The sequence below is a fragment of the Marmota flaviventris genome, chromosome 2 (assembly GCF_047511675.1).
Source record: "Marmota flaviventris isolate mMarFla1 chromosome 2, mMarFla1.hap1, whole genome shotgun sequence".
In the NCBI taxonomy this organism is placed as follows: Eukaryota; Metazoa; Chordata; class Mammalia; order Rodentia; family Sciuridae; genus Marmota; species Marmota flaviventris.
Window position 1 is genome coordinate 112,105,056 of NC_092499.1, and position 16,459 is coordinate 112,121,514.

Here is a 16,459-nt window from a genome sequence, read left to right on the forward strand (position 1 = left end):
CTGCCCAGCAAGGGAACCATAAATACATGGGAACATGGGGTGAAGGGGCTGAGATCAGGACAGGCTGAAAAAAGGGAAGTATCCGAGTGGGTTCCAGAGAACGTCCCTCCTTGCGCTGAGTTTTCACAGGCAGCTAAGCAGAAGCTGGGAGAGTCCAGCAGGGTCCTGGGGGCAGCCTGCACAAAGCCCCAGGGAAGGAAAGTGGGGCGTTGAGGTAGGTGGGTGGATTGTCGGGGATCAGCAGTCGGACAATGGGACTCTGGGGAAGCAAGACACAGAATGAGAAGCCTCAGTGCGGAGGACCCTGGGCACAACCCCCCAGGAGCAGGCCACCCATCTACAACTATAAAAAAGATTTTAAAAAATAAAAACGATGCTTCTGCCTGCAGGAGCTTATAGCTCATTCGTTTATTCACTCGACATTTGTTGAACATCTACTCTATGCCAGGCCGAGAAACAAATGGAGGCTGAGAGGGTAAGGGAGGAGGAGGCTACCTTGCCAGAGAGGAAGGCCTCTCTGCCAGGTGACACAGGACTGAGTGAGGTAGCAAGTGGCCACGTGGTGCACTCAGCTTTCTGAGGGAAGAGCATCTAGGCAGGGCCACACGGAGGTCAACGCTTCCCGGGTGCAGAAGGAGCAAGGAGCCCGCGTGGAGAGGCACAGACTGGGAGGAGGCGGTCCCGTCATTAGCTGGGGCTGGGACTCGTGGGGCTTGCCGCAGAGCAAGGTCAGGCAAGCAGCGGATGCCAAGGAGGACCCGAAACCAAGGGGAGCATCCCAGGAGGAATCAGGTGTGGAAGAAGCAGAAGTTGTCGAGCCAGACCTTCAGGAAGTTTCCACAGGGGAAAAACTGCCCTCCGGACAGGTTAGCTCCTTCCCAGGCTTTAGCTGGCCGGGACTCCCAGGAAGGGGATTTGTAGACAAGCCTGATTGCTTCTGACACTAATCCAGCTCCCCCCAGAGGATGCCCAGTCAGACTGCAGAGGCTTAATGTTGGCTGCAGCTGGTAATTAAGAAGCAGATCCTTGATCCTTCCACGGCTGTGACAGCCCAGGAACCCTGCCGGTACGGGCTGAGGGTGGGTAAAGGGCTGGCCGCAAAGCTTAGAGCTTGGCCAGCAAAACCCAGAGGCCAGGCCCCAGGTCGCCTATGCCCCCTTGAGCACAGGGCCAGTGCACGGCCATCCACGGCTCACCCCGGCCTGCACACACCCCGTGACCTGTCTCTCTCACCCCTTCGACAGTCTGACTCTCCTCCACGCTGCTGCCCTCACAGCAGCCATCCCCTGATACCACATGGTGTCCCTTGCTGTTCGATGATATCACAAGATTATCCAGGGAGTGTCCTGACCTTGTCTTGCTCTCTCCCACCTCTTATCTTTGTTCATGCTGCCCCTCTGCCTAGAACGTCCTCCTTCATCAAAATAAACACGGAACCATCGCTGGCATTGACTGAGCTCTTACGAGCCAGGCTCTCTTCTAAGCCCTTCATTTGTAGAAACTCATGTCATCTTCACAATGGCCCAAAGGGATAGGTATTTAATGCAGCCCTATTTACAGATGAGAAAACCAAGGCACAGAGAGGGTCACATGAGTCATAGAGGAAGTGAGTGGGGTTTGCTCCCGGCCAGCCACCTTTAAAACTCTGTCTCCACCACAGTCCAGCTCTACTGAGTTCCTACTCATCTTTCAGACTCAGCTCGAAACTAACCCCCTCCAAGGGGTCTCCTGCATGCCCCTGTCCTTCCATCCATGGGTGGAGTTAGTTGCTTCCCACTCAAGTGCCAGGCACTGAGCACAAGGAAGACTGATCCCTCTTCTTCTGAGTGGGATGGACAGGCAAGCAGCAGCAGAACAGCAGGGACAGGCGTAACAGAGGGAGCCTAGGAGTTGTGGGGCCAGGAGAGGGACAGGATGGGTGAGGATCACATGAAACCAAGGGTCATTTGAGTCCCAAACAGACGGCATCCAGAGGGGCACAGGAGGAATCTGCGATAGGAGAATCCATAAAGCCACCGCTGGGTACTGTGGATGCCCAGGCCACGAATTCACTCTTTCGGCAATTTATCAGGGAGGGCCTGGCCAGCGCTAACAAGTGGGCAAGATCAGATCTTTGGTAGTTACATTCCCATTGCGTAGGCATTAATTGGCTTCGGGGTTAAGCATCAGTATTTATGAGTTTGGTCAGCATGAATCACCACCTGGAGCTTAGCCGCTCTGAGCATCCGAAACCCATGTTCTAAGTGCACAGACAGGGCCAGATCATGGTGGCTGCACCAGCAGGGACCTGCCAGGGCAGCCAGGCAGCCCTTCCGTCTCTACCACCAGACTGGTGACATCCTTGCCTGAGCATTTAAACAGTGCCCATCATGCTGTGCTGGCATCTCCTGTACAAGCCCACATGCTTTTTAGTCAAGCCTTATCTCCAGGACTCAGCAGTGCCCGAAAGGCTGGGCAGCTAATAAATATGGACGGATAGATGGAAGGACAGAGGGAAGGAGGGATGACAAAGGAAGCAAAGCTCAGCACCAGGTGTTGGTGACCCAAGGGAGTGTCATCAGCACTGTCTCCATGACAGCAGCAGGTGCGATTCCCCAGGAGCCTGCTAGAGGGCCCCCGGGGAGCTCTGGAGAAGCCGAGCCGCAGCTGGCCCCAGGCTCTGCTCACACCTGCCCTCCACCAGCCCCATCCTCACTCCTTGATCCTGGACCAGAGCCCACCTTCGCAGAATTTTGAAATCAAATAGGTGGGTCTTTAGTCCCCTCCTCTCTTACAAACCTGTTCACCTGCCTTCTTGATTGATTCCATTTCTCTCTTCTAGCCACAGGTTTGCAAAAAGAAAACCCTCTGAAGGAGGAGGAAATACAGGATTTGACGTTGCACCCATCTGAACTCCTAGCTGGCCAAGTGGAAAAGTCACCCAGCCTCTCTGAGCTTCAGTTTTGTGTTCTGTAAAAGGGCAAGAGTGAGTCTGGCTGGCTTCTCCAGTCTGTGAGAGTGGACATACTACATGGACAAGCCATGACATGACACCACTGTTGTCCTCATTAGTGCTAGAAGTTAGCACTCAGTCCAAGAAAGCACTGAATTAAATGTCAAAAGGTCAGCAACAGTGAGGGGCTAAGCAACTCAGTGAGACCCTGTCTCTAAATAAAACACAAAATAGGCCTGAGGAGGTGGCTCAGTGATCAAGTGCCCCTGGGTCAATCCCTAGCACCAAAAAAAAAAAAAAAAAAGTCTAGTTCTAAAGCTCCCAATCCCCTGCTCACTATAAAGCAGTTCTAGCAATGAGGCAGAAAGGGCAAATGTAGCCTTCTCATGTTACAAGTGTCCCCAAAATACAGTGAAGTAGTTTTAAACTAGCTGAGCAAGGTGAATTGTAAAGTGTGATAAAAAGAGTGAGTTTAGAGAAAGAGATTAAGACAAGATGTTGGAGCCAAACTGAAACATCAGACCTGGCCATTGCCCTCCTCCAGCCCAGCCACCTCCAGGAGCCAGGAGCTGGGGACTTAACACCCACACAAAGAACAAAGGCAGACTTGGCCTCAGCCTTGGCCTTGGGAGTTGCCAGCTCCATGCAGGGGAAACTAGGAAATGCTGCCCACCCCTGCCCCCGCTTCCTGACCCATCTCATGGGAATCAAAGGGAGATCAGTAGAGGAGGGACCAAGGGGTGGGAGGGACCAAGGGGAGTGGGGAAGTACAGGGGAGCAACAGTGGCCAAATTATGCCATTATATTATGTACGTGTATAATTATGTAACAAATCCATCGTTGTGCATAAATGCATATAATGCACCAATAAAAAATAGTGGGTCTCAGCAGTCATCATAAATAGGAGAGTCCATCTCCAGGACCTGAGCAAAGAGAACTAACAACTCAAGACACAAGTACCTGATAGAGATGATAAAGGAAATATGTTTAAAATAATAAAAGCTGTAGAATTCATAATGAAAGAATGAACAGGATAGAAAAAGAACATGCATATCTGAAAAGGAACCTCCCAAACTCCTAGGAATTAAGCCTGTTGTCACTGAAATGAAGACCTCCACGGACAGGTTAATCTGCTGTGAGACCTGAACAACGGATCTGGGGAGCTTGCTCAAGATGCTGCACAGAGAGATGAGAGATGAAAAATGGGAATTTAGGGAAGAGCATGGGATGGGAGGGCCTGGCGACTGGAGCTCCAACCTGAGAGACTCAAGAGAATGGAGGAGATTTTTGAAGAGATACAGTTGAGAATTTTCCCGAATTGCTGGAGGACATGAATCTTGAGCTTTGCAGAAAATGTGTACCTCTGAGAAGCAAATGGTGTAAATAAAAATAACTCCTCGCCCCGACACACATCCCCAAGAACCTGCAGAGCCACGCCACAGTGAAGTCCAGAACACAAAGGAACCACGTCCTCACTCTGCTGCAAGAAAAGCTCAGCACAGACCACACCGGGTGAGAGCGAGGGCAAACTCACGACCTTTCCAGACAAATAAAGCCCAAGAGACGTGAGCACCATGGGCCCTCCACGAAGGAACAACTGGAGATCCTTCAAGAAGGAAGCTGAGCCCAGAGTGCAATGCAAAAAGAGAGAGGGTAAGCAAAGTAGTGAACACACGAGTCAAATTTATTTAAGTAGCATTTGGGTGTTCAAAATAACAGCAATAGTAAAACAGGCACCTAAGTCATGCACTGGTGCAAGGAGTTCACTGGATTTAACTCCTATGAGCCCCCCCATTCCCTCTGCACCCCCCACCTCCCAGGTTCTCCGGAGCTGGCACAGCCCACCCCTCTGGGGCCAGACTGACTGAGCATGTAGAACCTCCCCAGGGCCATAGCCCGAATGGGCCATCAGTCACTTAAGTACCTGGAGTTTCTAGATAATTCTGGGCTCTGGCATTTCAAGTGACCACTGGAAGGACCAGAAAACAACATCTGAAAGTCTAGAGCACTAAGTCCCCTTGGGGAAAATGTGACAAAGAGTACACAGGAGACAGAGGGATTCAGCAGATGGACCCCCTCCTTGCCGTCTCTCTGCTGTCCATCGGGAGAAGCCCTGAGCACCTGGGGATGCATCTATGGGCAACCCGTTGGGCCTCTTTGAAACTTACTCAGAAGCCGTGGGCAGCACAGAAACTTCCCCTTACACAACATATCAGGGGGTTCTCAAAGCCAGGTTCCTGGTCCAGCATCTCTGGGGAACTTGTTAGAAATGCAGATTCTCAGCCTGCTAGGTAACAAGTCTTCCAGGTTGACTCTGATTGGGCATGATCAAGTCTGTGAACCTCCTGGGAAGAGCACACACAGCCCAATTAAGTTATTTAGGTACATCTGAATGAACTGTAAGTGTTGGAGCATTCAGGTGGGACTTGTGATAAGCTTTAATACTGCTCGCTAAATGTTTCTAGCCCTCTGCTTTCAAGACTAGCTGCAGCCCTCTTCTCTCTCCACCAGCACCTTAGTGCATTCCAGAGAGTGGCTGCTCCATCAGCTGAGGCCCTGGGCTAAAGTTGGCAAGGAACTGACCTCAGCTCGCCTACAACAGGCACAAGATATGAACAAGAAAAAAAAATGCTCTTTTAAGCCACTGGGATTTAGGTATTGTTTGTTACTGCAGCATAACCCAGCCTATCCAGTCTGTTACTAGGCTGATATTTTCAAAGAGCACATCTTCCCAAAGTGCCTTGAACCCCATCGCCTAGGTGACAGTCTGTTTTACCAAGACATAAAAGCTATGCAAAGACAAAGGTACTCACAGCACTGTCTCAAATGAAAGAAGAAAGACACTTATGCTCAGTGGTCTTCAGGAAATCTTTGATGCCTGGTGACCAAGGTGGGGCCAGAAGCCAGCCACTTCTGCAGATAATGGGAGGGGAAAGGTGTGTACTGGGAAGGAGGCAAGGGGCAGGTCTGATGTGCTCTCCACATCCCTGATGAGGACAGCTGTTCTGAAGAGGAGGAAATGCTACTAAGGAGACCAACACAGTGCCACTCTGGATCTGTGTTGAGCTCTGTGTTTTCCAGGACACTCTCACTATTTCTTCTCTTCCTCCTTCCATGCACAGGATGGTCCATCCTATCCCAGTTGGTCCAGAGATGCCAAGGGACTTGCACAAGATTGCGCAGCAAGTTACTGACAGAATCACCCAAGGCTTTCCCTCCCAGGCCACTGTCCTACTGCCTGTTAGAAACATGTTTCCAGGAAGATGATTTGGAGAGAGGGTGACACTCCCCCTGCCCCTGCCCAGAACTCAGGAGTTGTTCTCGTGCAGGGTTCTCCTTGGGACTTTTAGCGTCAGACGTGTTCTTAAGAAGCTGGAGGTTCTCTGGCCCCTGGGAGGAGGAAGGAGAAATGCAGGGGCAGGGGAACCAGGTTTTCAAGCTTTTCACCTGGTACCCAGGCCCTGAGCACAGTCTTGACCATCTTACTAACACTTCTCCCTCTCACACGCTCCCTCGCCTGGGCCTGTCTCTCTGGTGGACAAGTGTTGACATCTGAGTGAGCTGGAGGCTCCCAGCCCTTTCCTCCCATCCCAAGAAGCAGGCGGGTGCTGATGACAGCTGACGTCCACGTGCTACGGGCTGCATTGTAACCCTCCAATGCCCACTTGCCGAAGGCTTCACCCCGACACCTCAGACCACGACCTTACTTGGAGACTGGGTCTTACAGAGGTAGTTAGGTCAAAATGAGGTCATCAAGGAGGCTCCCAATCCAACACGACCATGTTATTATAAAAAGAAGACATTTGGAGACACACGCAGGCACACATGCCATATGGAGATTGGGGTTACCCTGTAGCAAAGCAAGAGGCTGCCAGAAGCCAGGAGAGAGGCCTGGGACAGATCTTCCCCTGGCGGCCAGCCCTGCCCACTGACTCTGACCTCCCGAACTGTGAGCCCAGCCTGTGGCTCTTGGTAAAGCTGCCTGGGAATTTAATGCTCCCGCCTGCGCCTAACCTAGCCAGCCTGCCTGTCCCCTTCCAGCCCACGCCCCGCCTCAGCTGGCACTGAAGAGGTTCCCTCTCCTCCCCACCCCAAGACGTCAAGTCAGCCCATCCCTCATGATCCAGCCCAACGTCCCATGAAGTGAGCGCAGGCCACATCACTCTCTTCTGCCTGAGTGCGTCTGTCTGTCTGTCTGTCTCACACCCAGGCTCTGGCTGTTGGGGATAGCTTTGCAGAGAGTTCATCCTGCCTTGCCCTGAGGACGCAGACTGCGCAGGGCAGGAGCCACACCTCATCCTCCCCGCACATGTACATCCGCTGTCCTCTCCTGGGAACAGACCCAGTCCTAAAAGTGGCTTTCCAAGCTCAGCTTCCTGGTGGACCAGCCATGGCCACCCGCCGCTGGAGCTTACGTAAGGAGTAGGTCAGGAGGCTAAGAAGTCCCTTCCCAGTCAGCAAGACGGGGCCCTGCCATCAGGACACTTGGCACGCCAGCCCAAGCTTTTTCCCAGCATCCACTCGTGGGAATCCGGCAGGGCATGTGCTCGTCCATCCCGGAGCCTTGTGCTGACACCCAGACTCCTTTATAACTTCCTGAGGCCATCGCCGTGCCCTGGCCTTGGGCAGGCCCCACACGTCCACCCTGCTCGGGCTTTATGAGCTCACGAACTGCCTGACCTGCTTCACTCTGCGTGGGCAGAGCCGCTGCAGAGCTCCGTGCTGACCTCGCTTCTGCCCCCACGTCCCCAGAGTCCCCCATCCCAGGTGAGGCACAGCCAGGGACTAGTCCTCGCTCAGTTCTCTGCCTGTTCCTGAGAAACAACCTTTGGGACTTGCTTTGAGTGAATTTCTTTGCATTTTTCCTACAAAAACCATCACTATTGAACCCACTTGCAGAAGCATTTTTCATTCATTCCTGCAATGCTATTAGAATCGAGCTTCTCCAGCATCAGGGGTGATGTGACAACAGGAGGGGGAACTGTCATTTCATTCCCGAGAAAAACCCGCTCACCCTGCCTGAATCCCCTCTGCCCAGCCCCCTCTGCCCACCTGGATGGCAAGGAGGAGGCAGGACTCTCCACCTGACAGCAGAGGCTTTGGGATGGGGTCACCTCTCTGGCACTAATTACAAGCCTCCCAGCTGCTCTGACAATCAAGGACACACTTACATGCCACTGGACAGTCCCCAGGTCCCATTCCACTGGGCAGTGAGTGGGAAAAGTCCCTTAGACTCTGGCAGGACCCACAGTTATTGTCCCAGGGAGGTGAAGTGACTGGCCCAAGCCCACGTGGCAGGCACGCAGGGACCAGGGACCCCACTCCCGGGTGCTTCCCACTGTACCACACTGCTCCACCCAGAGGGCTGTAGCTCTTCTCTTCCTGGGGGACACTAAGGCTTCTGTTCTCTGAGCCGACACAGGGTAAGAGGTGACGCGTGTCTTCCATGCACTGTCTTTACCCAGTGTCCTCCAGTTCTTTGTGGAAATCCTCCTGGCTCTGCTCCCTCTGGTCTGCCTTATCCCTGCCATCCTCTTCTTGGGGACTGTGGTTTTGCCATCTGATGCGGCAAGCTTCCTCCCTCCCTCTCCTGCCTCCAACAAAGCCTGCTTGGGCATCTGCAACAGCCTAGGCCCAGTACTGAGCACTCAGCGCTGCTCCCCTCTGTCCCCTAGAGGGCCCACTCTAGAAAGCTCCACCTCTCCCCTGTCCCCATCGGGGCCTGAACTGCCCGGCTCCCATCCACCCCGTGAGGAGGTGGATCTGATGGCCGAACCCTTGCTAACTAACGTGTTTGCACTAAACCCACCACCCTGTCAGCACACGCAGCAGACAGAGACTTCTGGTGCTCTGGGGTCAGCTGGGGCCAACAACAGCCCTGTCTCTCTCCCCTTCCCCTCCCACCCCGCCCACCCGCACTCAGGCCAGGGGAGCAGCAGCCCCTACGTACGTATGCAGAAGTCTCCGTTCTCGTAGTAGCCAGGGCAGCACTGGGACCTCCGCCGGTACATGGTCCGGAGGCCGCGCCGATACGCCGTCTTATAACTGATCCTAAGGCACAAGGGAGAAAGCCACGTGAGGGCATTGAAAATCAATGGCTCCCGTTTAAGGTGATATTTGTGTTAAGCTATATGGAGGATGCCATTCAATAATTACTCTGAAATGCACAGCGGCTTTGAATATGAAGGAACACAATAAAGAAAAATCAATGGCGGGGTCTGTGCCACTGAGGAGCTGAGCGCACTGCGAGCAGGGCCAGTGGCTAACCCGTGGCTTCCAGATCTCTTCTACGCAGAAGGACCAAGGTGGACACAGTCTGGCTTGACACGGTGGGGGGCAGCCGTGGGCTTCACTTGGTTCCTTGACACTTCCAGATTCTGGGCTGGAGGAACCCATGGAGGCCGGACAGGAGTCAGGCCCTGAGAGTTGCTGGGCCCACCCCGCCCTACTCCTGGACCTGGGGTCTGGGCTGCCCACTCAGAGAACTGAAGCAAAAGGACCCACTGAGTCCTACTCTGTCCCTCATAAATCTCCCTCACCCCCAAAATAACAGCTCCTGGAGAGCCTCACGTGCTCTCCCCGGGAATCTCTAAACCTCACACTGCAGAGGAAGGGGCTGGGCCCAGAGGGCAGGAGACACCCCGGCCTGGGACCCAGGGACCTGGGTGCTAGTCCCTGGGCACAAGTGTTAACACTTGGTCCTGTCCCAATAGCCCCTGAGGCAGCCACGTTATGATGCCCTATTTATGGGCTCTCTTTTATTACTTGTTTAGAGTTTTTATTTTACATTAGCCCATAACTCCCACCCTTTGTTTTATGGATGAGAAAAACTGAGATTCAGAGAGGTTAATGACTTGCTTGTGGTTACACAGCTAAAAAGCATCAGATTCAGGATTCAAACCCAGGTCACCCTAATTTCAAAGCCACAAGGCCCCACTGGCTGCTCTATGCCAGTCCTCTCAGGGTGGCTCTCGGGCCCTGCAGTGGGTCATGGTGAAGGAGTAAGGCAAGGGAAATAGGGATATATAAGGACAGAACCCTGAGGAGGGAATCAAAAGCCCCTTTGTCACAAGTAAAGTTAAAGTGGAGGAGATTTGATGGGGCCATCAGAGACCAGAGAGGGGAAGTAACTTGCTCAAGGCCATGGAGTTCACATAGGACCAGCCCCAGGTCCCCGGGCCTCAGAGTCAGGGCTCTTTCTGTCCCCCTCAGACTCACGGGCCCTGCCCTATGGACCCCTCCACAGTAGCAGAGCAGCAGGGGCGGAGGTGCCCACAGCCTGCCTCCTGCAGAGGGTGGGCCAGGTGGGGAAGGGAGTCCCCCCAGCACAGGCCCAGACAACCTCCCAGTCCTAAAGCTCTCGCTTCATGACAAATGACAATGCAGGCCTCAGGGAAATCTGTGATATTTGGGAATGTCGTGAGCTAAGGTCATTCCACTTCGTCAAAAGCCCATAATGGAAGGTAAGCCGGCCTCCCAGGGAAGCAGCTTCCTCTGCACAGGAGGCAGTATCGGGGGCTGTGTGAGCCTTGCAGATAAAGAATGAATGACTCCATCCCAGCACCGGAAAGAAAATGACTCAGAGGAGTTTGACTGAGAGGTCATCATTCGGTCCATTGTCCCCACCAAGTTGGAGTACCCTGAGCCCTCCCAAAGGGGAGGTGGGCTTGGCATCGTTAACATGAATGCCTGTGAGGAGAGAGATGCCACCCCTTGTCTCTGGCTCCCCTTCCTGGTTTGCTCCCCCTGTGGGAAGCAGGACAGGGCAGGGCCATGGGCCAGGCTGCTTTCAGGAGAAGGACCCTGAGCAGACGGATGGTGCCGCTTTCAGCATGCACACTCTGGGTCATTGGGAGAGTTGCAAGTCGACTCAATAATTTAACAAAATAATTCATGTTCTGGGAATATAACCTGTTTTAATAAGCAGCCATTCCCTCACCCATGCCTAGGGGTGATGGACGGCAGCTGTGGCCTCCAAGTATCCAAAAGAGCCACACTCTGAGCAAACCTGGCTCTGGCACAGGGATGCCAGGGAGCAGGGGAGGAGCAGGACTCCCATCTCTACCTTTGACCAGGGCCACAAGCAACCAACTCTGGTAAACCTGGGGGAGGTTAGAGGGAATAGTTGGCCCCATCTCCACATCTCAGGTTCAAAGGCTAGAGGAGGGGGATGTGGTCATGGCTGAGTAGCTCCTGTTAGATCAACCTTTTTGCAACTAACAACTATGAAATCTGGAGGAAAACATAAAAAGCAACTCCTTGGAGACATTAGAGAGAGAATAAAAGTAGAGGTGAGTGGACACTTTTTTTTTTTTTTTATGTGCTGATGTAGGGATTGAACCTAGGGCCTCATGAATGCTAGGGAAGAAGGGAATGGCCCCAAGCAGAAACAATAGCTCAATAATACTCCCAGTGACTAAAATTCAAACAGAAAACACACAGTCTTACTATGGACGACTGGGGTTCCAACCTGAGGGGACCATGGGGTGTGGCATAGATGTGCTTCATGGCTGTGCCCTCCACCATCAGGGTGGGGAAGCTGGGGTGTTCATCTACCAGCTCCCCATCTGTCCCTGGCTGAAGATGCCCCCAAAGCCATTAACTCTCTAGCTTTTCTGGCTGCCTTGCCCTCACCAGGCTCCTCTGGCCAGAAAGCAGCGGCCAGCTGTGCACCTCAGGCATTCAGTGTGCAGAGAGTGGCAAGGGGGCTCCGGAGGTGAGTGGTGACATCTGCTCCGGGGTTTTTTTACTAACTTGCACCAAGGCAAGCCATGAGGACCTGCACCCTTCCTGCCCCATCATCTGAGAGAGGTACTCACCGGTGCCGGGTGCACTTGAACCAGTTGAGGATATCTGTGCATCGCGTGTAATAGATCTGATCGAAGGGGTGTGCATACGACTCCTGGACAGTCACGGCGTAGCTGGGAACCAGATAGGGCATAGGAGCCATGGTCAGCATTGGACAGGATGACTGACCTGAAGTCAGGATGCTGCCTCCCTCCCCAGACTCACCCACCATAGCCCTGAGGCCACTCCCCAATCTCCCCCGCTACCTTGGATGCCCCCAGTATGCAAACCTCCCTGACCCTAGGCTGGCCCCAGGACACATCACATCCCTTACTGACCTCTGGCCCAGCTAATTTTCTAAAATTCTAGCTCATTTTTTCATTTGTCTGAGAATGAACAAAGGAAGATTTAGGTTTATATTGTATGGTTCTGGAAGTCAGGGTTGACAAATTTTTAAAAAAATATTTTATGTAAGCCAGGCACAGTGGTGCATGCCTGTAGTCCTATTATCTGGGAGGCTGAGGCAGGAGGATCACTTGAGCCCGGGAGTCCAAGACTAGCCTGGGCAACATAGTTAAGACCCACTTCTAAGACAAAATTATATATGTATATAAATAAATATTCAGATACATATGTTAAAATGTTTTTTCAGATTTTTGTCATTTTCAAAAAACATGTATGGAAGCTGATCTTGGTAGTAACCCTTTGAAATAAGTTGCCCCATTTTATAGATGAAGAAACTGAGGCTCAGAAAGGCAACTTGCCCAGGTCACTCAGCTGGTATCAACTGCTAATATTTATTAAGTGTCCTGTGTTAAATGTTTTAATCCCTTTTAATTCTCAGACAACCTTATGAAATAAATGGAATTATTGTTCTCACTGTAATAGACAATGAAACTGAGCCTCAGCTAGCGTAAGTGACTTCCCCAGATTCCCCCAGCGACTCTCTAGCCTATTCTACCTCTGGTGCATTTGGGGACACATCAAGGACATGCCCTCAAACCTCCTGATAGGAGAGGTATTCTGTCCATCTACCTTTTAGCTGTAAATCTGGACCTGTGGGTAGAAGCCATAGGGAAACAGATCTGAGCTTAACCAAAGTAAGCCTTCCTCCTGTCCCGCTGGTGGGGTGGTGTGAAATGGCACCTCCTATGCAGGCTGTAGCACACCCAGCTGAGGGCTCAGGAATTCATTTGAAGTAGATTGGTCTTATTCAGTGTTTCCCCCAGAAGGCGCCTGACCTGGGCCAGATGGCCAGGTCCAGGCTCTAAAAGCCTGTCTGCTTTGCCTGAGGACACACTGTGTTGGATCGTTTGCACGGGTGCTGGGCTTGTGTGGGTACACAGCAGATTCTCAAATGCCTCAAAGGTCAAAGGTCTGGAATTCAGCAGGAGACAATGCTCAGGGACCTGGGTGGTGGGAAATTCTACTGGATGTGCTAAGGATGTAAGAAGGGCTCTTGATATGTCCCCGCCGGCTGGCATGCTGGAGAGGCGCCAGAGGCACAAATCTATTCAGACACAGCCGGAACCTCGGCTCATCTCCAGGCTTAGGGAAACTGAGGCCTCTCCAACTCTGAAAATCCATGGCACTGTGACACATCTCCCAAGTGCCTCACTGAGAGGCGGAAGAATGCCCGGGGCAGAGTGCCAGGCTCTGAAGCCTAAACTCATGGGGCCACGAGTGAAGTTTGTCGCTTGTTAGCAGCACATCCTTGCATGTGTGTCTCAACTCCTGTATTATCAGAGACTTCATGGGATTATTGTAAGGACTAAAGGAGAGCAATAATGATATCTATCTATCCCTTAGCATGATGGGAAGATAAAACAAGATAATACGTATAAAATGCTTGCCAAGAACACAGTAAGTGTTTAACAGATGTTGGCCATCATCATGATGACAGGCAACGTTTTACTTCCTGTGTCATCACAGAAGGAGACTTCCTCCTTGACCAGAGCGGAGGACAGAGGAAGCAAGACCTGCACTCAGAGCGAGTCCCCACCTTTGTTAAGCACTTGGGGGTTCCAACACTGAAAAGGACAGTGGCTGCTCAGAAGAAAGGCACTAGCTCAACAGAGAGAGAAATGGGGTGTCAGGCAGAGATGGACCCAGCTCTGCAGGATGCCCTGGGCTGACTGAGTCTGGCAATGAGACCTTGTACAGACTCCAAGTCTCTGACCTGAAGTGTGTGTCCCAGCTTCATGGCTGGGTGGTTTAACACTCCTCATTTGCCAACATGCTAATGAGGGGGCAGATTAATCTTGTAGAGCCAGGCTTTACTAGCCAGGGGAGGTCTCCACACTGGGTTTTATGGTGGAGGGGCATAATTAATGAGGAGCCCGCCAGAAGCACTAATCCAGCTGGGAAAGTCTCCCTAAGCGGTCTCTGAGGACCGGGTGTATTTCTGGAATGACGCAGATCTGTGCATGTATAACTGGCAGTCGAGCTCCGTTGGAAAAGTCGAGAAGGAGGCACCGTGGTGTCAGCAGGCAAGGCCTCCCTGCTGCAGCAGGAGGAGCCCAGAGGTCCCCAGCCTTAGCTACGCTCCTGTCTGCTCACTCAGGCTGCAGCTTCAGCTGATGGTCTTACTCGCCCAGCCCAAGGCCCAGCCCAATATTTTCACATTCCAAATGCATTCATGGTGCCAAGGTTTAGGAAATTAAGAATTTGGTTTATGTTTGAACAGATCCACTGGTAGAAATGGGACTGTGAGAAGAGGAAGTCAGTGTGGGCCCTGCCATTAGGAAAGGCTCCCTGGAAAAGAAGACCCCTGGCCACACACAGAAGTGGGCAGATGGAAAGGGGGTATCCTAGGGCCTGACTGTCATACAGGAAGCACTGGTCCTCTACTGAGCCACATGATGGAAGTGCTTAGCTGAGGCTGGAGGCCAAAAGACTAATGGGAGGCTCTACCTGCTACCTCCCTGACCCACTGGGAAATAAAGGCTTAAATTCACCGAAACCAGAGGGGCAAGGGGCCTGAGTAGACCTTGGAAACTCATGGAAAGCTTATGAAAAATGTGATATTGGCTCAGAATCCCTGGGGCTAGGCCCCCAGACTGTTTTCACACCCCTCCCCCACAGTGAGTCTAGTGTGCGTAGGTCTGTGATACCAGTTCCTGCAGCCAGAGTTGTCAGGAAAAGACAAAAACGGAGCTTTATGGTCCTCAGAGCACTTTAATGACACTGGTGGCCTTGATCCTCCAATGAGGCTGTGGGGCAAGAGTAATTTCTCTCCCCACTGTCAGAACTGCATGTGGGCTCAGAGTGGTTCAGAGACTTTCCCAACATCATAGAGCTAAAGGTAGAAAAATCCAGATTGGAATGCACTGCGGTCTTCCCACCACCCCTCTCCTATGCTTCCTGGGTTTCCAGACCACTGCCTTTTGCTCCAGTCTCCCCTCTGTCAGGCTGCCACTAGAACATCCTGTCACAGCAGATCACTCTAGTGAGGCACTGTCCCCATGCCTCCCACCCAGTCCCTCCTGGCCCACAGGTGTCCAGGACACAGAGCTGGCCATTCACCATCATAGGCAGGGAGCGGGCACGGCCCAACTCGCCTCCCTCCTCTATCATCTGCTTCCCCCACCCCACATCAGGCCTTCATCTTAATTTTATTCATTTGATTTATTAGCATCTAAGTGGCAGAGTCGTCCTGGTCAGCACAGCCAATCAATTCCAGGGTTTAATTCGGTTTTTCCTGATTGGGTCTCTGGTCACTGTCTTTCTGCTCACCAAAATCAATACTTTAACCTTGTGCTTCAAAGTCAGACCATCTGCAGGGAACCAGCCCGTTCCCCAGGGCTAAGGCAGTAGGCAGCCTGCTCTCCTACTGTGCCCTCGGGCACCCTTCCTCTGGAAGCCCCCTGCCCCCACCAGAACAGAAGCAACAGGGCCACTCCCCTCCTCAGGGCAGGCTGCTGGCCACCCAACCAAGCTGCCATATTGCTGCCAGTCCCTGGATACCAGATCAGGCACCCCCAGCATATCAGAGAGCAAGACAGGTGGGATCCTGGTCCACTTCCTGTCATTTACTGTACCCCACCTGGCTGTGGACGGAGACTACACTCCTCTGGGCCTCTAAGTCCCTGAATGTAAATTGAGTGGGGAAGGCCAGGACTGGACTGTCCCCTGCACTGTCCACTGCAGTTCATCTAAGTCGCCTCCACTCTGACTTCCCCCAGTGCTGGGCTCAGAAGAAATCCACACTGCTCAGCCCTGTCCTCCTGCACCTGAGCTGAGCCCCCAGCTGGACAGCAGGCCCTCTGTGGACAGCGGCAGCCTCTCCTGATGCTGCTCTGGCCCCCATGATGCCAAGCCCAGGGCGAGCCCCTTGGAGTGCCAGCTCAGTGTCCGCTTCTTACCTCTCCCAGTGGCTGCACACGTTGGGGTCCTCGGGGTTCAGAGCGAGGGTGGCTTGCAGGAGGAAGGAGGCAGCCAGGCCCGCCACGAAGAGCGCCATCGGGGCCCTGAGTGGAGAACAAAGGAGGCAGCTCGTTACTCAGACCGTGTGGCCTGGCATCTGTCTGGCACCCAGACTTCCCACAGGAGCCCGCAGAACAGGCCTGCCACACACACGCTTCCATCGCGTGGGGTAGTGAGCATTTGATATTTTACGCTTGTGGGCTTGACTAACGCCATAATAGTCCTCCAGTTCTGAGTAAGTGGAGTGTGGGAAGCCTGACTCAGAGAAAAGCCCATACTCCCAGCCAGGGGCTCCGAATGGTTTTTGGCTCAGGG

At 52.8% G+C, this 16,459-nt stretch overlaps 1 protein-coding gene across 7 annotated transcripts in view; it reads right to left on the reverse strand.

Moving 5' to 3' along the window:
* The window catches only part of Megf11 (multiple EGF like domains 11), a 211,200-nt gene extending 195,019 nt beyond the window's left edge, over nucleotides 1-16,181 (reverse strand). For 4 of the 7 annotated variants that reach the window (XM_027925884.2, XM_071607325.1, XM_071607326.1 and 1 more), the window contains exons 1-3: nucleotides 16,084-16,181; nucleotides 11,752-11,853; nucleotides 8,883-8,983 (exon numbers count right to left, since the gene is read on the reverse strand). In XM_027925884.2, the coding sequence (XP_027781685.1) occupies nucleotides 8,883-8,983; nucleotides 11,752-11,853; nucleotides 16,084-16,181 (301 nt within the window). Of the gene's footprint in view, nucleotides 1-8,882; nucleotides 8,984-11,751; nucleotides 11,854-16,083 lie in introns of those variants that run through there. The other 3 variants (XM_071607328.1, XM_071607329.1, XM_071607327.1) reach the window with 2 other exon arrangements.
* Nucleotides 16,182-16,459: the final 278 nt, after the last annotated feature.